Genomic DNA, 25552 nt, shown 5'->3' with positions numbered 1-25552 from the left:
AGTAATGAATTACAAAAATGGAAAACAGGTTATGTTTGGTAATTTGATCTGATTTTGTGTGACATGAAAATAAAAAATGCCTCAATTACAGACAGTGAGAGAATGAGGGAGAGAATTTGCAACTGAGGTCAAACCGGTGAAGATGCAGTTCGCCACATGTGAGATTTTATGATATGTTGAGCAAAGATTAAGCCAGAGACATGTAAGAAATACAGTTTTTTGTTGTTTTTTTACATGTTGGCACAAACTATTTATAATATTTATGGTACTGGTTGTCATTTTTGTAGTTTAAACATCATTAGTGTTTTTATCAATGCAAAGCAACACTTAACACAAAACATAGCTGAGCCTGATGGGAATATCGTTAGTTTTGCATGTATTCTTCATTAAATAAGTATTGGACAAATTAAAATTTTGAAGGAGGGAAAGTTAAGGGATCATCAATGTCAGTAGACCACAAATGTCTGCACCAAATTTCATGGCTATATTTTAGAGAGTAGTTATTTCAGTCCAAATTACAATAACTTTATTTGTAGAGCACTTTATTTTTAGCACTTTTTCTTAAAACAGTTACAAAGTGTAACAAATGACATCACCATCCTTAGAGCCACACCACCAGCATTGCGGATAACAAGAATAAGAGTCTACAGCCATGCTAGCAGCTTTGTGAGACTGCTTTGCTTTGAGCTAAACGCTAACATCACCATGCTAACATGTTGATGTTTATAATGTTTACAATGTCCACCATCTCAGTATAGCGTGTAAGCATGCTAACATTTGCTAATGAGCACAAAACACAGCTAAGGCTGATGGGAATGTGCATTAATATTGCAACTGTTTGGTCAAACAACAAAGTATTTGACAAATCAAAAATTTGACCTGATTTTGGCGCTACATCAGAAGTTCAGTGATCACCAGAGTCATTACATGTCATCCTGAGGGGGACATGAATGTGTGTTCTACATTTCATGACAATCTATAGTTTTTTGGTGGCACTAAAAACTAAAAATGTCAACCTCATGGTGGCGCTAGAGGAAAAGTCAGAGGATCACCAAAGTCATTAAGATTCATCTTCTGGGAGCCATGAAAGTCTGTATAAAAATTTTTGGGAATCCATCTTGTTAATTTTGAGATATTTCACTGGATGTGTGAAAATGTTGACCCACTGGTGGCGTTAGAGGAAAAGTCAGAGGATCACCAAAGTCTGTAGGATTCATCCTCTGGGGAACATGAATGTCTTTACAACATTTCTTGGCAATCCATGAATTAGTTTGTAGGATATTTCTGTCAGGATCAAAATTGTGCACCAACCTCCTGCTTGTACGGCTAATAAGAAGAAGAAAAAAAGGAAAAATAAGAAAAATAAGTGGATGAGAATGGTTTCAAGTTTCAAGAAGAAGCAGGAAACCAAGAGAAAGACCAGAGGCAGACATGTATTTCAGTCGTGGTTGGATATGAAACAGCATCATGTTGAGTTCATTTTGAACTCTGAGGTTAATGACAGCACACACTCATAATCAGGTCACTGAGCCACGTAGTTTGCCCTAGTTTAAGAGACAGTCGGTCCCAGAGTGTCCCATTATCGTTAATACCCCCCCTGCCAGATCCAGAGGAAATAGCTCTGCTCATTTCCACAGAAGCAAATTACAGAGGAGCGCTGTGCCATCCGCACCTCCTCATCTGAATCAGGCCACAGCCTCTAAACCAAACCACATCTGCAGCACTTACAGGGAAACTTTTGGGTGTTCTCCTCAAATCACAAAATTACTTTGCATTTCCTTTTCCGCTGCTGCTCACAACAACCTGTGGGAAAAGACGCTATCAATACATTATGTAAAGATGAAACCGATTACCTCAATCGTCAGTGCCCTTGAGTTTTCCCACGACTTCTCTCTTACATAATGCTTGGAGGACTGTAAGACCACCATCACTCTGACGTTTGACCTCACTGACACTCACTGTTTTCCTTTTTCTGAAATATTGCGATGTCCATGAGTTGTTTTTCCACTGAGCACTGATTCAGGTAAAACAATGTCTACACTTTACAGGTTACAAATGGGCTACATCTGTCAAAAAGAGAAAGTTGCATTATTTTAACTGTATTTAAAAGATTATGTAACTAGACATTAAACCAACACTCTTTCTAATGTTTTAGCTGTAATCTCTGCTGTCTGCCCTGCCATGCTCAACACTTCACTCTGTCAAGCAGCTGACCTTTAACCTGTGACGGTTTTGGGTTTGTGGGAAACGTTGTGTTCGTTTAAAGCCAATGTAACAGAAATATTAAATTAAAAAGATTTTAAAAATGTATCATTTGAACGTTGAACGCTGCTGTCACTTTCACTGTCATCTGCATTTTAAACACACTGTTATTTGCAATAATGCACAGTGCATCTTATGACCTTTACCCATACTATTATTTGCAACATTTGCAACAGTGCATGGGGTTAGGGTTAGGACAAACGGAGAAAACCTTGGTAGCATGTGTATGCATGCAGGTAGCATGTGAACATGAAGGTTTTGGGATGTTAACAACATGTTTTGTACATTACGTTTCATCAGAAGTGCTTGTTGGATTGTCAACCAGCTGCAGAAACTCCTCCCCCACAACTTTCCGATGCTGGAATTGGGTTGAGTGCGTCTGACAATTGCTGCAAATCCAACAGTCCAAAATTCACGCCTTACTTATGCAGTGATTGGCCAGATCAGTGGATGTAACAAAGTAGGCAGGGTTCAAAGTTCTCTCAAGCTCAATATTTCTGTCACTTTTCCTTTTTACGATCGAGTGCAAAGTGTTGCCGTTTGGTACAACCATTTACCATTAACAGCCTATAAGCATAGTTACTGTCCCTCATTATTTATGTCTCAGTAACGCTCATAACCAACAGGAGGTCAACAAAGAGGTGAATTGCAGTGTGAGAGACATCTGCATGCTGATATTTTGCCAAGCGAATATCTCTTCTGGTCTCGTTATGAAGCCGGTTTGTTATTGTGCACTTCTGGAAATTCAAAACACAAGTAATTATTGTGTTTATTGTGTATCTTTCCATTCAAACAGTGGTCAACAACAGCCACCAAGATCAGCACAGCTCAGGTTACAATTCAACAAACTGGAACTTTCAGTGGACGGAGGAGGAGGCGTGTGCAAAAACAGTTTTTTACACGATAATGTGAATACGCCTTCATGAATCCTGTATCCTGTTGTGTGGCATCTTAAATATGCAGGATGAGTTAATTCTCTGAGTTCATGTTAACAACTGTGCAGTCATTTCTCATAACTCAGCGTGAACATGAAACAGAAAAAGTGACAACTAAGCTATTTTTTGTTTTTTGTCCTGTCTAAAGAAACACAAATAAAGATGGAAAACTGACCTTAATGTAGAGCTGCAACTAATGATTGTTTTCATTATTTCATTTTGTCCATAAAATGTGATGAAGAAAATTGTGATAATGATCATTATAACGTCTTTGAGTCAAAGTCCAAAACCCAAAGATATTATATACTGTCATTCAAGACAAAGAAAAACATTACATCATCACATTTGAGAGGCTGAAACCAACAAATTTTTGGCATATTTGCCTAAAAAAAATAACCGAAACGGTTATTCAGTTATCAAAATAGTTGCTGATTAATTTTCCGTCAATCAACTAATCGACTAATCGCTTCAGTTCTACCTTAATGCCCCATTAAAGCCCAAAGGAAAGCTTTTCAATGCTGATAAGAAAACAGCTCTGGGAGAAACATTTGATGTATTTTTGGCATAAAAGTGAACAGAAAGGCGTTCCATATCAGTAAAAATATCAGCTTCCAAGTCTCACGCATAAACTAAGTCATGACCCTGATTCACACTAAATCCCTAACATGTAAAAAAAAAAAAAAAAAAAGAAAGCCAAACAATTTAGCAGAAAAAAATCTGTCTGAGGAAAGTCACAGTCATGTTTTTGTTGAGTTTAAACGAGCCACACAGCCACGCTCAGCTCTGCAGGACTCGACCGCGTCGTCGTTGCAGGTTATGGGGAACAAAACCCAGCAGGATTCATGGAATGTGCTCCAGACTGCAGAAACACGGTGACTGATGGGTCTAGATCACAGAACAAACAGTACACACCTCCCTGAGCACCCCCCACCCCACCCCTCCACCTACTGTGTTTCACTTTGTTTAAAAGAGATTTTAGCTGCTTATTTCGTTGCACAAAGCACTTATTCACGTCAGGGGGGGGAAGTTTCTGCCCATGTCCTACAGTTTTACTTAAATGGCTGGTTGGCGTCGCTATGAATGAACTAAAAGAGTCGTGGCTCCCCGACTGAGATCCCAGGAGGTTTCAAAGGCATACCCTGAAAAACTGCTTGTTGGTCACCTTCATTATTCTCTTTTTTTAAAAGGTTTGTACTCTGAGAAATGTATAGGAGCAGTCTGTTTATCTGCTCTCCTGCAGCAGAGAGAACCTCAGATAAACAACAAAGCCCTTATCAAGGTGTAAAGCAGGTCTGAAAGGTATGGATCTGAAAGGTTGTTGACATGAAACTGGTGGAAAACCTAACCAGTTTGGAATTCAGAGTATATATATGGTGCTTTGTGTTCTTTTTTTAAAAAAACATTTATTTACTCTGGGGAAGCTGACGGGGGCCAAAGCTACCATGAGGACACTGAGTTCATGTCTTCAGTATTGTTTCCTGGAATTTGGGGAGAAGGAGTGTGAGTTCAACAACTAGAGATGAAATACACACTTAAAGGCCTATTTGGTAGAAGTCACTATCTTTAAAAAAGTTCAAATTAGCTTTGCCCGATTAGTAATCCAAACTTGGTCCTTGTCAGGAAAATGCAAACACAGGTCATTTTAGATATTTGAACAAGTGACTGATGCTGTTGTTTTGCTGGCGAGGACAACCTTACTCAGTCCCCTCTGTGGTCTTTGTTAAACCTGCAGTGCGGAACTTTTACATATAAATGAACGTCCGTTACATCCAAGCCAAACGATTTCACACAATGCTAATTAAGCCTATCACCTCCAATTAAATCTCTCTGTATTTCACAATATACAGAGTTTTTAAATCTCATGTCGTGCACAACATTCCCTTGCTGGCCGTTTTGTTGTTAATCGTGCGGCTCTTCTAGACTTTCCCAATCTTATCGGACCGAATGGATCAAATTCTTATAGTGAAACAAGTCATTTCGCCGGGGGTTGTGTAACGCTCAGAACAATTTATCCACCGTTTTACAGCCACAACAGTTGGTTACAGCCAGTACGTGCTGGACATCGGGCATACTGGGACATATCCTGGTGGGTTAGGGTTAGGGTCAGGATGTTAGGGTTAGGGTTATGGTTAGGGTTAGGGCGTTAGGGTTATGGTTATGGTTATGGTTAGGGCGTCAGGGTGTTAGGGTTATGGTTATGGTTAGGGCGTCAGGGCGTTAGGGTTATGGTTAGGGTTAGGGCGTCAGAGCGTTAGGGTTATGGTCATGGTTATGGTTAGGGCGTCAGGGCGTTAGGGTTATGGTTAGGGTTAGGGCGTTAGGGTTATGGTTATGGTTAGGGCATCAGGGCGTTAGGGTTATGGTTAGGGTTGGGGTTAGGGCGTCAGGGCATTAGGGTTATGGTTAGGGCGTCAGGACGTTAGGGTTATGGTTAGGGTGTCAGGGTGTTAGGGTTATGGTTAGGGTTAGGGCATCAGGGCGTTAGGTTTATGGTTAGGGTTAGGGTGTCAGGACATTAGGGTTATGGTTAGGGTGTCAGGGCGTTAGGGTTAGGGCGTCAGGGCGTTAGGGTTATGGTCAGGGTTAGGGCGTCAGGGTTATGGTTAGGGTTAGGGCGTCAGGGCATTAGGGTTATGGTTAGGGTTAGGGCGTCAGGACGTTAGGGTTATGGTTAGGGTGTCAGGGCGTTAGGGTTAGGGCGTCAGGGCGTTAGGGTTATGGTCAGGGTTAGGGCGTCAGGGCGTTAGGGTTATGGTTAGGGTTAGGGCATTAGGGTTATGGTTAGGGTTAGGGTGTCAGGGCGTTAGGGTTAGGGTTAGGGCGTCAGGGCGTTAGGGTTATGGTTAGGGTTAGGGCGTCAGGGTTAGGGTTAGGGTTAGAGAGCTGCTGCATGCCTGTGTGAGGCCAATTCAGACCAAATCAGGTGTTGCGGTGCGCCACTGCAGGGTTGAGCAGAGGTGTAGCGGCGTGTTCATTTGTGCTCTAAAACGTAACCGCTGTTAAACAATCAGAAAATAACGTTTTATTGATCTGATTCACCGGCTTTCTTGCTACCACCGCTCCCTCTCTCCACTGACTCTCTAGCTCACTCGACCACAGCTACTCTCTCTCTCTTTTTTAAAATGAGTCAGGAAGCCGATAGAAAAGTCTAAATTTACTTGAAATGTTATCAAATGAAGAGAAATGTCCTCCCCTCGTCCTAGTAACGTCTTTGTCCTCAGGTAATCACAGCCGAGCCTTTACTATCACTGCCAGAAGAGGGAGACAAAAGTCCTGCACTCTGGCTTTAAGAGCGGGGATTTGAACTGCCAATCACCTGGTCACAAGCCCCCAAACAAGTCAATTTAGCCTGAGTTGCCCGCTGCCTGATCCCAGTGAGTGAGCTTGAGGGGAGTGTTGGCTTTCAGGGTCGTAAATCTTCAGCTAATTCTAAGTGGTGGCTGCATGTGGGCCGCCTCTGTCATTTCAAAGAGGGAGATGAAAAAAGAAGTGTGGTTAAAAGACTAAATCCCCCCCTCCCGCCTGTGTGTCAAATGGATTGTTTGACCTGTCTGACCCCTGCAGCTGAGTAAAACCTTAAACCTGCTTGATTCCCAACAGGTTTCACATCAAAGTTCAAGGTTAAACCCAAACAAGAACATTAGCTGGATCTAGAATATCTTGTATATTTTCTTCTTTTATTGAGCTGTTTCTATCAATAAACAGAAACTTTTGCCCCCCAACCTTCATGTTTTTGATTCAGCTGAGCTCACATGATAATCTTTCTGCTCTTGCAAACAATAAAAACAGTGAAAGATTAAAATACTATATCGATGGCTGAAGAACAAAACCTCCTATCTGAAAAATGCACTTTTTTGAGAAAACTAAAAAAAAACTTGCAGAGTGCTATTTTTTAAGGATACCCAATATACAATACACTGTTTTTGGACTATATTACTATATTATATGTTAACAATACCCTAATAACCATACAAAGATACTGTAAACAACACCACATAATATAGTAATATAGTCCAAAAACAGTGTGTTATGTATTGGGTATCCTTAACAAATAGCATTCTGCAAGAAAACAAGCTTTTTTTTAAACAAATTTTCTCAAAAAAGTGCATTTTTCAGATAGGAGGTTTTTCTCTTCGGCCATCGATATATTTAAATAAATTGTAAAAGACAAGTTGCCTTCCTCTTATGTACGTGAGATTGACTCAAAATAAACTACATTGTGTGTGTGTTCATGGTAATGAAGGAACATGTCAGCCAGTGCAACAGTTTAGCTCACTGATGTGCTTACAATAGTTTTTGGACAATAGAGACACAATTCTTGTTAGTAGATCAATTTGTTGTTGGTTTGAGTCTTTTCAATAATATTTATTGACAATAAGAAGACTATAGAATATCACCAGACTTAACTTTTGAACTAAAAGCTTGATTAAAAAGAATGTTTGACATTTTGGAAATATGCTTATTCGCTTTCTTGCCAAAAGTTAAGTGAAAAGATTAATACCACTAAATATGAAGCTACAGCCAGCTAACCTAGGACAAAGACTGGAGACAAGGGGAAACAGCTAGCCTGGCTCTTCCCAGAAGTAACAAAATCTGCTGTTTTACGGAACTTTATGTGCCTGGCTATTTCCTGGTCTTGACCAGTAAGTTCCCGGAGTCTCTTTGGGCTGCTGGGCAAGTCCCGACCAAGGGAAAGTTGTTTTTACACTTTGGCTTGTGTATGGATTTAAGAAACAAGATATAATGTTTTAATTAGTGAGCTTTAGAGTCCTGCTAGCTGTTTCCCCGTAGTCGGTTGCTGGTGGTAGCTTTATATTTATCGGAAAGACATGGGTGGTATCTATCTTCTCATCTGACTCTCGGTATGAAAGCAACTGATGATTTGAGACAGAATATTCTCTGAAAATCTGTCACTCTGAAAAATGATCACAGCAGCAACTAGAAGATCGTACTCAGTAGAGTGCAGATGTCCGCCAGGTGTGTACTGGCGGACATCTGGCGGATAAAAAAAAAAGGGGATTCATTCATCTCATATCATGCTTAACTTTAGTGGATCATAACATATCAGGTATTAATCTGCAAATACTCCGGTTCGAGATGAAACCAAACTTTTTTATGGATGTCAGTTTTTGAGCCATGATAAGGGCCAAAATGTGAATAGTTAAACCATGTTTTTGCTGGAAACGCCTTATATGTCATAGCGTATATTGTAAAATGGAAAGGACTGCTGAAGTTTTATGATAGGTTATAAAGGAATGGCATTATAAAATAGGATTTTTAAAAATTGTGAATCAGCCCAACCATGTGAGGTTCTTGGCTTACACTCATATATGCCCACAAAAAATATTAGGCTGATGGGTCCAGTAGTACGTGAGATTAGCTGCGGAAAGATAGGACATGCCAACATGGATCAGATAAAACCTGCGTCTGCATTAAGTCTAGAAAGGAATCTGATGGGAAATTGGAGAGTTGGGATCCAGAAGTTGTTTCTCATCACTAGCTGGATCTCAGAGAAGGTACACTGGAAGAGTTAACCAGCTGAGTTATCAATGTTACAAGTTATAACACCTGCATTGTGCTTGCATGTTTTTCATCTGTCAACAGTTTGTTGATGACTGATATCCCAATCATTCAGATTTAATGGAACAAACACAACTAGATTCTGATTTATCTCGCAATGTAGACAGATACATGTCTGAGCTTCTCTGTGAGGGCGATGAAACAAACCCTTTTAAGAATTTACATTGACAGGTGCTAGCTTGATGGTAGCCTACTGGTTATGACGCACACCACACTGCAACATTTGCAGTTTTTTTTCTGTCTGCACCGGATCCGTGCAGGCTCGCGTCTCAGCAGCGTCTCACCGGTGTAACCGTGACCTGAAGTGTTCATTTACGCTTCAAGTCTATTATCCTCTGTTTTACACGTCATTACAGTCATGAGTATTGTGCTCTGAGTGCTTCCAACACATGGTTGACCTCCACTCAACAGTTTATGTAGACACACAGGCGGAGCAGTCGCTGCTGCTGCTGCTCTGCTGACGTGCTGCTCACGCTTTCCGTCTAGACACGGGGTGATTCTGGTCATGGATCTTTGTTGCATGTCATATACTTCTCTCTACCCGTTTCCTCTCTTTCTGTACTTTCACTATCAATAATAAACAATCTAACCTGAAAGTGCGTTGGGAGTTTGGGATCTCTGTTCTCATTTTAAAGAAAAATGTGTAGAAACCCATCTGACTAATTCTGAGAAGTCTGAGGCAAAATGCTTACTTGTCGTCCTGTAAATCACTCATTATTTGTTCTCCAGGAGTTTTAAATTGGGGAGATTTGCTCTTTTTTCTTAACTATAACAGCTTTATTCATTAAGGGTTAGTGTTTGCTTTGTCACTCAGTCAGTGACTCAGCTGCTCAAACAGGAGTTTTGTGGCCATGCTCATGTGTTTACGTGTAATTTCAGAGCAGACAATGGAAATCCTGTCAGGAGACTGTGTGACGACGTTTGAGAAAGAGAAAAAAAAAACACAACTCTCAGGATAATTAGTCTGTCACTTTCTGCTGAGAGTGCAAGAAGTGGGTGATGATGAGACACGTAACCTCAAGAAAGCCTGAAGGCCTCGTGGATGCTTTTTCATCTAGCGGACATGTGAGGGAGTTTGTAGTAGTGGTGGTGGTGGTGGAGGTGGAGGTGGAGGTGGGGGGGCGTCCATTACAAGTATGGACACATCTCGCTTCTGGTTACAGTGGTGGGAAGATCTGTGAGCAGCCGTTCAGGGGATCTGACTGCGGTATTCAGAGAGCACAGGGAAACATGTCTGAACATGGAGCGTCTGAAGAGCGTCTCCAGTCTGAGAACAAACCCACCTCCAACACCCCCAATGCATTTTTATCAGGTCACTGTCTTCAGTTTGACATGATAAAGAACCTGAAGGGAGCATTTTCACTACACGTTTAACAGCGACCAGATTTAAGTCCACCCTTAAAGGAGACTGAGACGCACTTGAGGATAGAACTCAAAAAACTAGCAGTCCCAATTCACAACTACTGAGATGATATATTTAGATTATTGAAATTATTTGCATTAAAGGACGGGTTCATAATTTTTCAAGTCTGTCCTAAAACAGCAGTCAGGAGCTCATATGAACATTGAAACAGTTTTTGCTTGTTGTAATCATTCCTCCTGTTCATAATGACCATTAGAAGATCTCCTTCAAATGCGCTTTCAATGGAAGCGAAGCAAAAATGTTATTTAAAAGTTGTAATATGAGGCTTCAGCTGTCTGAGTTAGTGAAATAAAGCGGATGTCTTCCACAGTTACAGTCTTTTTAGTCAATAATTCCCTCTGTGTGTCTCGATGGACACAGTTTTCCTCTTCGGCTGCGGTGGAAGTATAGTAAAAAAATGAGCTTATTTAGCACTAAAAAGTTTGAAAGATATCTACTTGATTTGACTTATTTGGACACCTGAAGCTTCATATTAGCTTTAGATAAACTTTTAAATACATTTTTGGACTTTGGATTTTGTCCCCCATCACTTACATTGTAAGTGCATTATGAAGGGATCTTCTAATGGTCAGTATGAACAGGAGGAATGATTACAGCAAGAAAAACATGTTTGTTTGGGCATCTGACTGTTGTTTTAAGACAGACTTAAAAAATTGTGAACCTATAAGTTTGTGATGTTTTCTCTTACAAATGATTTTTGGCTAAGTTTGGGTGGCCTACTGCATAGAGCGCACATCAACAACAGCCAAGTGTTTCAATATGGCCTTCTTGCAAGATACTTGTGCAATAATATTAGCTAAGGCTAACATACCGTAATTCTTCAACAGTGCAGCAGACATTTAAGCTGCAGCTACCACGGCTTGAGGCTGAAGCCAACGGCTGCTAGATGCTCCAACTGACTCCCACTCAAAAAGCCTCAACTTATCTCTTGAAATACTGTTATGACCCGGCTCACCATGTCAAAGTTTAACAGAAGATATTTGTTTAAACAAATGAAACCAAATTAAAGGAGGTAACTGAAAGCTTAAGGTATGAGGCGTGGGATTCAATGGGATCAGTGATGCATGGGTGGTGTGTGTAGGTGTTGAAAGGTGCATGAAAACAATAGAAATAACTAAGGCATCATAACTAAACCAAACCGGTGCCTGAAGGCAGAAACAGAACGCTGCAAGCAGCAGCAGCAGCAGCAGCAGCAAGCAGTCAGAGGAGGGAGACAGACTGCCGCAGCTGCAGCCCGGACTTAAACAACAGACTTTAACGTGTCGCCAGTTGCCTTAACGAACATCAGCAGAGACAGAGCAGACAGGTAAATCATAAGGCCAAACAAAGATGACACTTAGGGGTCATCACAATACTAAATCAATCTTGAGTCATTACGGTCTCAATCGCTAAATTCAGGCCCTCTAATTAATGTGCTGGTGTTCATTTTGGAAATTATTGCTCCGTTAGTAAGATTCAAAGACTTATAGTAGCTTTGATGTCTATCGTGTGGGTGTTGATTGACAGCTGCGTTGACAGTTGGCTCAGTTGACTCGCGCTGAGTCATGAGTGTGAAAAGTGACACCCTGCACTCTTTATTCGGATGGTCCTGGCTCCAAATGGAAAAGATGGTGCCAACCATAAGCTGCAGATGTGGGCTTCAAACCAGCTCCAATGCAAAACCAATCGAGTGATGTCACACCTCGCTACGTCCATCTTTATATACAGCCTATGAAATCTACACAGAGTTTTATGCATCTGGTCCAAGTTCAACAATCATTTAGTGTGAAATCCATCGTAAAAAGACACAGAGACCAATTTGTGCACAAAAATCTGCATCCATAGACTAGAATACACTGTACTCTCCCAACATGTGTTTTGAATAAGGGCTGTAGGAAATCAATAACTGCAGCAGAAGTAGAAGAGGAAGGATGAGGGGGGAAAGTGGGTTTATCAGAAAGGAAATTTGAAAAGTTGATCACAACATACCTAAAATTCACTGAACATCTCAGGCTGATCTGAAGGTGCATTTACATTTAAAGCAACATACATTTGTTTTTGATTGTTTTAAAGCAGATGCAGGTGACACCACCAATGCTTCTAACAAACATCCGTTTAGTGTTTGTAGCAGAAAAACAAGAAGCTCCTGGTAAAGTCAGAAGCGTTTTCATAAAGATGGTATCTAACTGTCCAAAAGAAACGGTTTAAACAAATCCGGATGATAGGAAGTAAGTCATAAGTGAGTGTTTAGTTAAGGAGACAGATAAGGTTTCAATTTGAAGGGTGTGCTCTCAATGAAAAACCCCGGGACAATGGATTGCTTACAGTGAGAGAGGATTTATTGTGCCAGATAGGAGGGGTTGATGTACAATTTTTCATCAACAAATACCTCGTTATCTTCCTTCTTACTCTCCTAATCCAATATATCATCTGAAAATCAGAAACACCCGGCAGTGGAAGGTGATATAAACCATCTGGACTTAAATCTTATCTTTCATGGCACAAAAACTCCTTCTGCTGAGACCTTGGATTTGCAGATCTTGTGTTCGTCTGGCTGCAGTATGACTTACTGATGATTTCATCGTTGATTGTGATTATTAATGACAGAGCATCTCCAGGGGAATAATGGTTACCAGACAAATCATGCTGCTTTTATCTTTTCTTTACGTTTTTTTTTTTTTTGTCATTTGATTTGGTGGAGATAGACTGAGACGAAAGAAAAATGACAGGCTTGAGTCAAAAGGTCCCAGGCCAGAGTTGAAGTCAGGACATCACAGTAACACAGCTTGAACCTTTCAGCTGAGTTCACACAGGATTTCTTTTTCTAGGAAAGGTGGGGTGATTTTAAAACCACAGTATTAACTGCAACACCAAATTTAGCTCCCATCTGGAGAAACACCTGGTGTTTGAAAGTCTGTCTCGTGCTACTACACCAACTAATTTGAAGTCCATACATTAAAAATAAGAACAAAAGCTGTTTAAAGAGCCAGACTCAGCTCTGGTTTGGTATAAATATGTAAATACAAAACCTAGTTTCAATACTGATGACCTCTAGCAGCTCTAAGGATCATTCTGTTGGTCCACCACTTTGGTCCAGACCGAAATATCTCACCAACTATTGGATTGATTGTAAGATTTGATACAAACGTTCACTTAACTTGGTCAATACTTTGGTTTATGGCCAAATACCTGCAAAACTCACATGTGCAGAATTGTGAATGAGACCGAAGGCCCCTCCTCCCACTAACCAACCAAAGCATCTGATTAACTTTATGAAGGAGGGGTGCATGTGCCTTTTAACTGCATCCCGCCCCCCCCCCCCCCCCCCAACACACCCCCGTTGTGTCTCATCACCCGCTCGCAGCTGTGACCTAGATCTGCCCGATGGGAACCCAGTCCGCCTCTGATGTCACCTTTGCTCTCACGGTTCCCCGACCAATCGGTTCACCCGAAGACATCGACATGACGGGCGCAAAACAGAGAGGAAAAGCAAGGGACTCAGGGTTCATTGATAGAGGCGATATCCAAACAGTTAACTGTTAGCCCCCCTCCTCACTCCAGAGAGAAAACAGGCACTTTGTGTGTCCCGCTGCCCTGAATGCCACAGACATTGAAGCCTGTCCAGGCCTGTGTAATCACTCACTCTTTTGTCAACACGGGGGGAACAAATTGACAAAACTACAGATTAGACTCAACAGTGAAATGACCAGCAGACATAACAGAGTTGTCATCACAGGTGTTACATAGTCCTGATAATGTGTAGCTCGTTTTTCAGGTGCGGAAAAATAGTTTTTAACTCTCAGATAATCACACTGTTGACAAAAACGTTGAAACACTACACTACAATGGTGTGACTTGTGAATAAAACAATTGCAAAGCATGCAAAAATACAGAGTGGATACTAATAAATCAACACAATGAAAGCACAAAATCTCAAAGCATGTTAGATATAAATTCCTCTTAAACTCTTAAATTGTTTTCTTTTAAAAGACTTTTTCTTGTTGATGTTGAGACCCATAAAACTAAGAAAGGTCTACTTGTGACCCCTCGTCACCAGTTGCATTTGTCTACCAGTTGAGACCAGTACATTTTTAAGTCCTGAAGAAGCAAAATTATCCAATAATTTATAAGAAAAACATAAATGTTAGAGGACGAAATGAGCATTTTTCATTTGCAAACCTTTTTTCGGAGTTCCGACCCTCGATCAGTTTGGGAACCACTGGATTATGTGATCATAGATCAATAAATTATTGCTGTAACTTGGCTGAAAGACATAGCAGACTACACCCTGGATCCTGACCAATCAAAGCTTGCCGCCTTTCACGACTTACAGGATGCACAGAGGTGAAGGAGGAGCCTGCTCCACCTGACAGCACCTACAACATCACCCCTCTTTCTCCATGTCTACAGTTGTAGGCAGACATGCTGGTTAAAAAAATCAAGTTCAAACAAATTCACACCATCATCACATAATTAGTTTGAATTAATTCAATTGAAACCCATGTAAAAAGACGTTTTGTTCATTCACTCAACTGCCTCAGTTGAGTGACAGGATAATGGTACTGCAAACACACAGCCTCCCCTTTATCCACTTAAGGTGTTGAATGAATAAAACTGCTTAAATCAAAAGTTCTCTTTTAACAGTGGAACAAATTATTATATGTAAAAGGGTTGCTTGTAGTGACTCACTGAATTATCATCAACACTGAAGTTCCTCTCAGCTCTACAAAGTGTTTTAGCGTCTTTAAGCTCATTGTTTTGGTTTCTCAGCCTGCAGCTTTACTGTTCTGGTTCACCACTCTCATCAGCCTCATTCCCAGCTGGAAAAGGCAGCTGTTTTCACTGAAAAAACTCAGGTAAACCCAGTCACACTTCCTGCTCAGCACCAAACAGCAAACAGACACGGACTAGCTTGTGAATATGGTGGAGCATTTAGCCACTAAAGAGCCAGATATTTCCTTCAGGAGTTAGTTGAGAACAAAACCAACAAAACCAGAAACATGACTCCGAATGAATGCTAATGATGCTACATATCTGCTGGACATGTAAACAGGCAACTGTTTGCTAACGTGTTCGTTCAACTCAACGTAGAAACTCTATAAGGTGATAATATGTTGTGTTACAGCTTGTTCAGTGCCCCCAAGTGGCCAAAAAATCAAATAAAACTACTTTAAAGTGGCTATGATTGATATTTTCGTAATACCACTGTATGAGCTGTCAGTGTGTAATATGTTGGTCGTGGCTCGTAGTGATGAACTTACAGAGAATTATCAGCGACTCTGCAGCTCCTCTCGGCTTTACGGAGCTTTATAGTGAGTTTCAGCTCATTGTTTATCTGTCCGGCTGCAACTTAACTGTTTTAGTTCACTCTCAGCACTCTCATAGCGTTGATCTGGTCGCAGCAGGCAGCTGTTTTCAGAGAAAAAGCTCTAAAAATCCGCTGTACACTACCTGCTCAGCACCAAACGGCAAACAGACACAGTTAGCTGTAGACTAGCTGGTGAACATAGTGGAGCATTTAGCAGCTAAAAAGCCAGATATTTCCCTCAGGAGTTGGTAGAGAGCAAAAACAGAGCTAAAAGAGACCACGTGGATCAGCCCAGTATCATGCCAAAGTGGGTAATACACCCGCCGGTCCAACGTGTCTATACTCAATGCCAACAACTCCATCTAGCGGCTGTAGTAATTATGACCCGGAGAAGGGACACAGTTCAGATGACATCTATATCAGGTGATGAATTTCCATATTTGGAGGAGGATGGCTAGATAGTTAGATGGCAAAAAGTGGACTTTGCTGCAGAAGACCGGTATTCGCTTCCCGCTTCCAAGCGAGAATGTCATGTCTTTTTTAAAAACCATAACTACAGTTATCGTGGTGTTTACTGTTACCATGACGACGAAGGTTGCCTAGCTTTAAGGATGTAGTAACTTTAACCACGTTTCAAGTGATCATTTTAATCCAAACCATGATCTTTCCCTAAACCTAACCAGACCTGAACCACAGTGATCTCACAGCATAAAACATCATTATTTTTTAACAGTGATTTGTAACAGTTTGGAAATCTCATACATCATGTTATCCTGCCGATTACTGCTGATAGAGGCGCCATATTAGTAAATGCTCCTAAGGCACAAACGTGCACTTTTCACACCTAAACAAAACGTGACACTGACACAGTGGCCAGACGGGTGTATTACACTCTTTGGCGTGATACCAGGTTGGGCGGGCAGAAACACGACTCCAAATGAATGTTAATGTTGCTCCATAACTGCTGGATGTGGAAATAAGCAACTGTTTGCTAACAGCAACAACATACAGTCAGTGTTGTGTACACTATTTGTTTCTGCTGAAAACAACAAGATAAGATTGATTGTTCTTTCCCGACAGATCTACCGACCTCCTGGTATTTATTTCCTTTAATGTAACTCACTCTGTGGTCGGCTTATGCTTCAGGAACATACCAATAAATATTTACCATGCTGTTAGCTCGACATTCTCCTGAAATGATCTCCAATCTCACCTTGAAATCAAAACACTATTCTCTCTAACTTCAAGACTATTCTCAGTAACAGCTACATTCTTCCCTGTAACCGCTTATCCGAGTTGCCTGTTTGTTTTGATAAATGACTTATTTTTCTTCTGGGTACCTGTAAACAGGACATTCCTTTGAATAAGCATGCACGCTAAGCTAGCCTACCAAATGTAAATAAAGGTTAAATGTTTGCTCTAGGAAGTAGCAGTGTGATACTGTGGAGGAGAGGATATAAAGGAGAGAAAAGTGGATTACAGTGGAACATATTAAGAGGGAAAAAATGTTGGAAATAATAGGTTGCACAAGTGGGCAGGTTTGCAAAACAGTAGTAGAGCGTGCTGAGGCAAATAAATGCATGAAAAACACATGAAAATAAACACTCTTTCATCAGAAAAGGCCACTGTAAAACCACCAAAACACAAATGTGACACTATCTGTCTTTTAGGAGCGTGCCACTGACGCCGTCATGACGGGTCCATATGGTGGACCCCTCTCTTTTATGGTGTTGTTGACAAAATGCCTTTAAGACCTGTTATTACTGCTTCCTGCCCTGCAGACAGGGGAACTCAGCAACCTTTTTTACCCTCTCTCCTCCCCAGAGATCAGACCTGGCTGCACTGAGGCAAAACCAAAACACTCTGCTGTCATCCTGCATGCATGTAGAGTAGAAGACGTCAGATTTGGCTGCAAAGTCATCACTGCTTCCACTGCTGCTGAGCAGACAAAAATAAATAGTGATGATAGTAATTTCTTCAAAGTAGGAGCAGCTCCCTGGCTAATTACAGTGACAGGTCAGCTCCTGTGCGTGTAAAATAGCCATTTTCCTTAATTACACTATAAGTGTCATTGGTCCTGATGATTCCAAGGAAAGGGATGCATGTGCGCGTGCACTTGCAGCTGCAGAAAAGTGTACATTTACTTGAACATAAAACGAATTCTTCATGCAATTAAGTTAATATTTATTTTGGAGCAAAGTGACCCATTCTGCTCCAAAATTCTGCACAAGAAAACAACTGCAAACTATTGTGCACGAGTGTGTGCATGAGTGTGTGCATGTGTGTGTGTGTTTAGGGGGTGGGGTGGTGGGGGGGGGTCACTTGCAGCAGAAAGAATGAAGCAAGTCAACACTGCAGATTCCTTTAAAAAATGCAAAATATTAAATCCTTTTTCCATGCGTGCAAGTGTCAAATTTAAACAATTTATGCGCCAAAACATAAGAAAGTTCCCAAACTTCTGCAGAAGAAACTTTTCTATTTTTTTTCGCTTCGACTTTTCCAACATGTGAAAAAGGGGAGAAAAGAAACAAGCGTCCTCCAACTCACCGGTGCCACTTTGTACCTGCTGGATTCCCGCACTGGAAGACAAAGCGTGCTCGGGAGGCATTGCAGCGCCAAGACGCAGCAGCACACGACCAGAGAAGTCCGCATCCTTGGTTTTGGCGCAGCTGTGTGCGGTGCGCAGTGCCGGGAGTCACACGGCTGCAGGATCCGGGGCGACTTCTCTTTAAATAGACTCTGATTTCTTTGTTCGCCTCTGTTTTTTTTTCCTTCACATACACTTTTTTTTTTTTTTTTTTTTTTTTTTACAGCCCCGGGCTGATAATACCACCCGCTACCATGTGACTTTTAACTCTTTCTCTGCCGTGTGCCCGTCAACTCAAAACAGATGATGATGATGCGCTGCGCAGTTCACCCACCTGTGGTTGTAGATTTTTTACAACGATCAAAGTAAATCAAGTCTCAGCAGGAAATATTTAATGAAATATGCTAATTAAACACCATAAATAAAGCGTGACATAGCATGAACAGGCACACTCTAGTACCTATGGAAATAGGATTATTATAAGAGTATTACAAGGACACAATAACCTAAATAGCTACTAACTGACCTACCACAAAACAAACAAGTCTATATAACTTATTTTTATTAGCAGGAAAAAACTATTAGTGTGTTTTATTTCTCACACCTCACACATAATATAAATCAGCCTATAATAAATGCAAAAGGTAAAAACTAGATGATACAGTAACTAAAATAAAGCAGTTTTATGAGACTGTGAGGAGTGTAACAAAGACAGCAAGAATAAAACTTTAAAGCACTTGAAAGAGGAGAGTTTGTAGATGTATTTTTGCAGCTGTAAGATAAAAAGCTTTACACTCAGACCCACTGGAGGTTTCTGACCAACCTCCGTCCCTTTGTGCAGGAAAAAGCTCTATGTGAGTCAGTTTGAGATCATTTCTGTAATTACAACCACTAATAGCAGTAAAGTATTTAGCAGAGCTTTCCTGTGTAATGGCTGTCAGGTTTCTGAAGACTATTTGGACATGAAACAAAGGCTCTAATAAAATCTGATTGCCTAACAAGGAATTGCAAACTCCACACCACATCAGGCCTGTTATTACAAAAGTACAGAGAAAGAAAAAAGGGAAAGCCATTATAAGAAAGTGACACTACTAATTTTTGGACAGGGGACTGTAATTAATGTTACTGAATGCAGATGTATTACATAGAGAGGGCAATTAAACTCAAAACTGGCTCTGGATTGGTCTGTTGCTAGTGAATTTTGGCCTTTTTCACCCTTTTATTTAAACTGATACAAGCAGACATTATGTAATAACATGGCAACAGTAACAATCACTAGCTTATTAACTAGCTTATCCCTGAAAGAAAACAAATAAGGGCTTGGTTACACCCCAAAAAATTGGCAGTGCATCATAAAACTGTTGTGATTATAGCTCTCCCAAGAGACTAGAGGTAGCGGTTGCTAGCTGCATTCCTTGTTGGTTAGCAAGTTAGCTAATGGGATATCTAGCAGCACTCAGCAACAATCTAAAATAGTTAAAAGTTAACCCTGTGAGCCTTAAAAATAAGCATAAAAACCAATGCAAAGGTAGCCAAAGTAGAGAATTGGACTTTCATGCTATCTCCTGTTGTATTTTGTGAGAAGTCTGGAGCGTTCTGGACTAAATTAAGTTTTTGTTTAGGAATAAATTGCATTGAAATAGTACAAATGAGATGTAAATTATCATGAAAGACTGTAAAAAGAAGTTGTCATTTGTGATTTGTATCGTTGTTTTAATCATCAAGTGTGTCAGTTCACTTTCACTCTGCTCTTCAGGATTTAACTTAACCAACAAAATACAGTAATTTCTGCTTCAGGCATCTGAGAAAGCTTTGTAGACTTACACTCTGATCTACTATGTTTTGATCACGCTCTATATATTTTTATAGGGTTTGAAAGGAGAGTGTTTTTCATCTCCAGCAGGTCTGTTAATTCGCTCTGAACTGTCACAAGTTCTTTATTGCCTAAAATTAGCAGACTCTAAACCGCTCTTGTAAGTCTAGGGTAACCTCTGCTGCACTGGCCATTGTCATCGCATGAATTACATAAACAAGCTATCTCGTGTTATCCACAGATGGTCCCAATAGGCATTTTTCCCCTCCTCTGTATTTTTTACAAGAAGTGGCAGCGTTCCATCACATAACAGCAGCTCTCAATTAGAAAAGAAATATGCTTCAAAATCTGGATCCAAGTCGCTGCCAAGTCCAATAAATATACAGGAATCTGCATAAGTGACAGTGGTGCAGAGAAATGCTGAAAGCTCGAGTTCCACATGATTCACAAGGAATTTGGGATGTAACTTATAAAATACAAAATGAACAACCCATTCAAAATAATGGTTGAACAGGTTCTGTATCAGGGGCGGCCACTGTTAAAAGTTCAAACTGACTCCAAGAAATCTACAACTGTATTTAACTTACGAAACTTCAGCTCTAGAAATGCTGATTCAGTAGAGTTTTTTGAAATAGTCCAACTGGGTTAATTGTCCTGAAATTTGGTCATTTGGTACAGACATTTTTTCTGAAGACTTTGATGTTCCCCGTGACTTTTCATCTAGCGTCATCCACAGGTTAGATTTTCCACTTCAAGCGGCAACTACCACAGTTTGATGCTGAAGCCAATGTTGAAGAACCAACGGCCGCTATGTGCCGACTCCTGTTCAAAAAGCATCAACTTCTGTCTAGAAATACTAAGTTAGTGTTTTTTTCAATGAGTCATTACAATCTCAGTCACGAAATTCAGACCCTAGTGGTCATTTTGGAAATTATTGCTCTGTTAATAAGATTTGAAGTCTGTAGTCAATCCTATTGTGCCTTTAAAAAATGTATATAGAGGATATTTCATTAATTTACCTATAAGAAAAAACAACAAAAAAAACAAACAAGCGAACAAACAAACAAAAAAGCACCTATATTGAGAATCACAGCTATGTAACAACAGACTAATATAATAGCACAGATAGATAGTACAGAGAAAGAGGACAAGGAAGAAGAGAATTCTGTAAATACTCAATTTTTATGAGGTGTGATTCACTCTGGAGGTTAATCCTCTCATCCATCAAGTGTTTATAAGATTCACACTACCTGGTTTTTTATAGGGTAAAACCCTTCATGTATATATGAACTGTTCCGTATCAATGTATATGTTTTTATTACATAAATGCAACACCTGCAAGTTAGTTCCAGGCCTACATGTATCCTTGTTTACCATCTCTTTGTGCGGAAGAAATCAAGCTGAGGATCTTTTCAGATGAAAAGATTTTGTTGTTTCCATCTGGTCCTGACGCAGCAGCTGTTGGTGTGTCATGAATGGAAGCTTTGGTCTGTTTATCACACACACACACACACACACACACACACACACACAGATTATCATGATAGAGCTCGGTGTTTTCCTTTTAGTAAAAATGCAAAAACCATAAAAGAAGCTGACAACAAAAGTGCACAGCGTAGCATTCCAGTGAGCTAATGCTGAGTTTGTGTTTACATGTGTGTGTGATGGGGGTTGTTCATTCCAAGGGTTTGACTTGGTTAACCCTCAACATCCAAACAGGGCTGCCAGTTTGGGTCTTCTAAATGTTCCAGGTTAAAAACAGGGCGATGGAGTCTTTGCTGTATCAGCTCATCTACCACATAAGACAGGTGATATAAATATATAAATAAGAGTTTACAATTAAAAAATAAAATATAGTAAACATCGTAAAGTGAAAAAAGCTGTTGAGTTTTTAAAATATTGTACAAGATACTGACAGAAAATGTGCAAATGTTCACAGTATAAATGATACATATAATATGCAAGAGCATTAAAACAAATAATTGTGTTGATGTAACCAGTCATTGTTTAGTTTGACGGTTTCACAGATGTGCAGGTGAAGACTTTTTTTGTTGTTGTTTTTTTTTTAACTTTTATTGGGTGGGATAAAGGTCAGTAGGGGTCCAGTCCAGTGCAGTCAGGAAGAAACAAAAGAAAAATAAAAGAAATAATTCACCTTAAAACACATTTTTACAGAATGACTTTTCTTAACAACTGATAGACTTCACTTCTTTTGTCATGAGCTGTTCATGTTTTATTTCTTTTATTGACCTCTTGCAGTTCTTAAAGGACCAGTGTGTAGGATTTAGTGGCATCTAGTGGTGAGTTTTCAGATTGCCCTTCCAAGCATGCAGGAGAACCTATGATGGTCCACGAAACTTACAAAAAACTCAAAAGGTCCTCTCTAGAGCCAGTGTTTGGTTTGTCCGTTCCGGGCTACTGTTCAAACATGGCGGTGCAATATGCTCTTGCAAATATTGCGGATATTTCTTGAATTTGCGTTGATCATTGTGATCACCAAATCACAATTCTGCAGCCAATCATATTGCATGAACAGGAAGGAAAGATGCATTTGCAGTGCACGCCAGCAGACAGACAATTAATTATTTAGGACTTGGAACGCAGAGTTCAGGACTTGGACTTAACCTGGGACTTGTTGGTCTTAACTCGAGACTTCATAGCAAAGACTTGTGACTTGCTGAACAATGACTTTGTCTGAAGCTTTTGAACACAATGACTGTGTGTGTGTGTGTTCTTGCAAAGCAGTATTCATGCTCAGTGAAGCTCAGTGAGGTGAGAAAAACCTTCCTGTTGGTTTCAGATGATTGACAGGAAGCAGAGTGCAACAGTGAAAACATTCAACTTGGCTTCATAAAGAAGAATTTTGGTTACTGTAAGGTGTTATCTCGCTTTTGGGGAAGTATTTCCTGTATTTTAAAAGAATTAATAGTAGCAAATTAATTTCTTTGAAGGAGGAAAATGAGCTGTGATACCTTCAACTACCATATGTCACATATTGAGGAATGAACTTTCACCCCTGATGCCTCAAAGACTCTAAAATATAAAATAATGCAGTCGTTATTCTATATTTGTGTCTTTTTTTAACAAACCCAAGACCAAAACAATAATGTCTTTATACATCTCTCAGTACCACCCAATCTGTGGCATCTGTCCTTGAAGACATAAATCTTTAAGATCTGATCATGTGATATGGTCAAAAGCTCCAGAACAGCTACAAAATGGACTTTGTGGTGGAAACTGCTGTTTCCAAGGTCAAGAATGAACTTTGAACGTCAACAACTAAGTCAACATGGATAAGAAGTCCTTGAAGTGATAAGAAAAACATGGGCAAAGTCAGCTAGTAAAGATCATGTAATATGACTGAAAGACCAAGAACATCTACTAAATAGACCTTGTGTGACATTGTTTTATCAACACAAATTGACTCCTGAAACATCTGGTCACTTTAGTTTTTGGTAAAATGTCACTCAAACGAGAGAAAATAGTGCATTTGTTGGGGACTATTTTCAGCGGTGGATGAATCCACATTTGGTGCTTTGGTAGTGAGTATTTCTGGCAGCAGGCTGGTGTTTGTGAGACTGAGTCAAAATAAATTATAGTGTGTGTGTGTTCAAGGCGATGAAGGAACATGTCGTCAAGTGCAACGGTGTGACTCATTAATGTATTTTTAATAGTTTTAGACAACAAAGGAGCTCTATGGCACAGGTGAATAAGATACACAGTTGGTGGGATCAATTTATTGTTGGTTTTGGTCTATTGATGGGTTAGAATATCCACCAGACTTATCCTTTAAGAAACTTTATTAAAGTATCCAGTGGCTGTTTGTCATTGCAGGGTGGTCTGGTTGGTTAAATAGATTGTCCAGTCATGAAAAAGGTCACAAGTTTGATCCCTGCCACAGCTAATGTGTCTATCAACCGCCATGTGTCCTGAGCCGAACACTGAGCACATTGTGTGCAAGCTTGGGAGTATAAATCTCAGTCGTGAACAGAAAAGTGTCTTTTTATGGCAACACGCAGCTATAAAACTCTTGACATGTGATATATAAGTTGGAGCCGAAACATCTAACATACAGATTCCTATCTGCTACCTGACTCACATACAGAGTCCCTCTCAGATCAACTGTCTCACATCGCAGCGATACTCTACCCGTCATCCTTAACGAAGGGTTTGAGTCAAATAATGTGCTTCCTGTCATTATGATACCTCCTGTTTAAAGTGAAGCACTGGCCCCGGACAAAGTTTAACCTAAATCCTGCTGCCTGAGAAATCCATTTTTCATTCTGCTGGTTATGGGTTCGTGTCAACCGCACTTCTCAAAACAAAGACCACATGTGTCCATTTAATGCAAACCAGACGCGTGGATGGAAACGACCGGCTTCCAGCTGCCTGCCTTCTCTGACTGGCCCGGCAGAGAGCTATGAAAAATGGCCCTGGAGGGGGCTGGAGGGACGCAATGGGGGTTATTAGTGGGTTTGAAGGCATTAAACCTCGTTCTCTCCTTTTGGAATGACCCTGGCTGACCCCTGGCAGGCCTCACCACAACAAAAGGGCCAAAAGGGGTGAAGGCGGATAGAAGGAAGATCAAAACAGAACCAGAAACGTGTGCTGCTGCTGCTGCTAATCTTGGTTTTCCTTTAAGGATATCAAGCCTCAGCATCCTCTGCGGTCAGATAATGAGTTTTCCTGTTTTGTGTTTACGTCAGCAAATGTCAATTTGCTCCAGTTTCTGGGACAAAGAGGAGTTTAATGTTGTGGTCGTTAGGAGTTCTGATCAACAGTAAAGATTGAGAGCGGTGCCTGTACAAGGATTTGAACTAACATTAAGTCTGCTGGTTGAATTATTTTGCATCTTAATGCAGTTTTACTTCAGGGACAAAGAGCTGCTGTAACTCTTAAGATCAAACACATGCAGCTGATCCAGGAACTAAAGGTTAAATTGATTTGTTGGGTTTTCTATTGACAGTGACCCTATTGTGCTTTATAAAATGTCATCCCTTGTGGTATTACTTAAACATGTAGATGACATGGAGGATATTTTAATGCAGCCTTGTCACAGTAGGAAAAGCAGAGGTCTAAATAACAGAATTACTGATGGTACAGATATACAGTGCAAAAGTTTTTGGCACTTTTGCAGGGAGGCGTCTGATTGGTCCCAAAGTTATTCTGCAGCATGACAATGAGCCCAAGAAAGATCTATCTCCAGCAACAAGAGGAACAAGGAAACCTGCAGCAGATGGTTTTGGTCCCCACAGAGCCCTGATCTGAGGAGTCAGTCTGGGATTAACATGAAGAGACAGAAGCAGCTGAGACGCCGAAATCCACAGAAGAAGAACTGTGGCAACTTCTCCATGACGCAGGAACAACCGACCTGTCGAGTACCTGAAACACTTTGTGCAGGTGAACCGAGGACAACTGCTGCTGTTTTAAAGGCAAAGCTGCTCACAGCAAATACTGATTTCATTTAGGTTTCTGCTGTTTGTATGAAGTTAATTGTGTGGGTGTGGGGGGTCTTGTCCAATTAGTTGTTTTTTTAAAATCATACTGTAGTCAGTTTAGTTTTTATGTGTGTGTCACGTACTGGATGTGTTAATTGTTGTTAATTGATTAATTGATTGTCATCCAGTTGCACTTGTCAGATTTGAATTGTTTTTAATGACACAGT

General features: G+C 40.4%; 1 protein-coding gene across 2 annotated transcripts in view; it reads right to left on the bottom strand.

The window, feature by feature from the left end:
• Window positions 1–18187, bottom strand: part of mmp11a (matrix metallopeptidase 11a) — a 33890-nt gene extending 15703 nt beyond the window's left edge. The window contains exon 1 of one of the 2 annotated variants that reach the window (XM_042422575.1): window positions 18035–18187. In XM_042422575.1, the coding sequence (XP_042278509.1) occupies window positions 18035–18139 (105 nt within the window). In that variant the 5' untranslated portion in view covers window positions 18140–18187. Of the gene's footprint in view, window positions 1–15440; window positions 15478–18034 lie in introns of those variants that run through there. The other variant, XM_042422576.1, reaches the window with a different exon arrangement.
• Between the last annotated feature and the right edge of the window lie 7365 nt (window positions 18188–25552).

The sequence above is a fragment of the Thunnus maccoyii genome, chromosome 9 (assembly GCF_910596095.1).
Source record: "Thunnus maccoyii chromosome 9, fThuMac1.1, whole genome shotgun sequence".
Classification (NCBI taxonomy): domain Eukaryota; kingdom Metazoa; phylum Chordata; class Actinopteri; order Scombriformes; family Scombridae; genus Thunnus; species Thunnus maccoyii.
This window is presented reverse-complemented; position numbering and strand designations above follow the sequence as displayed.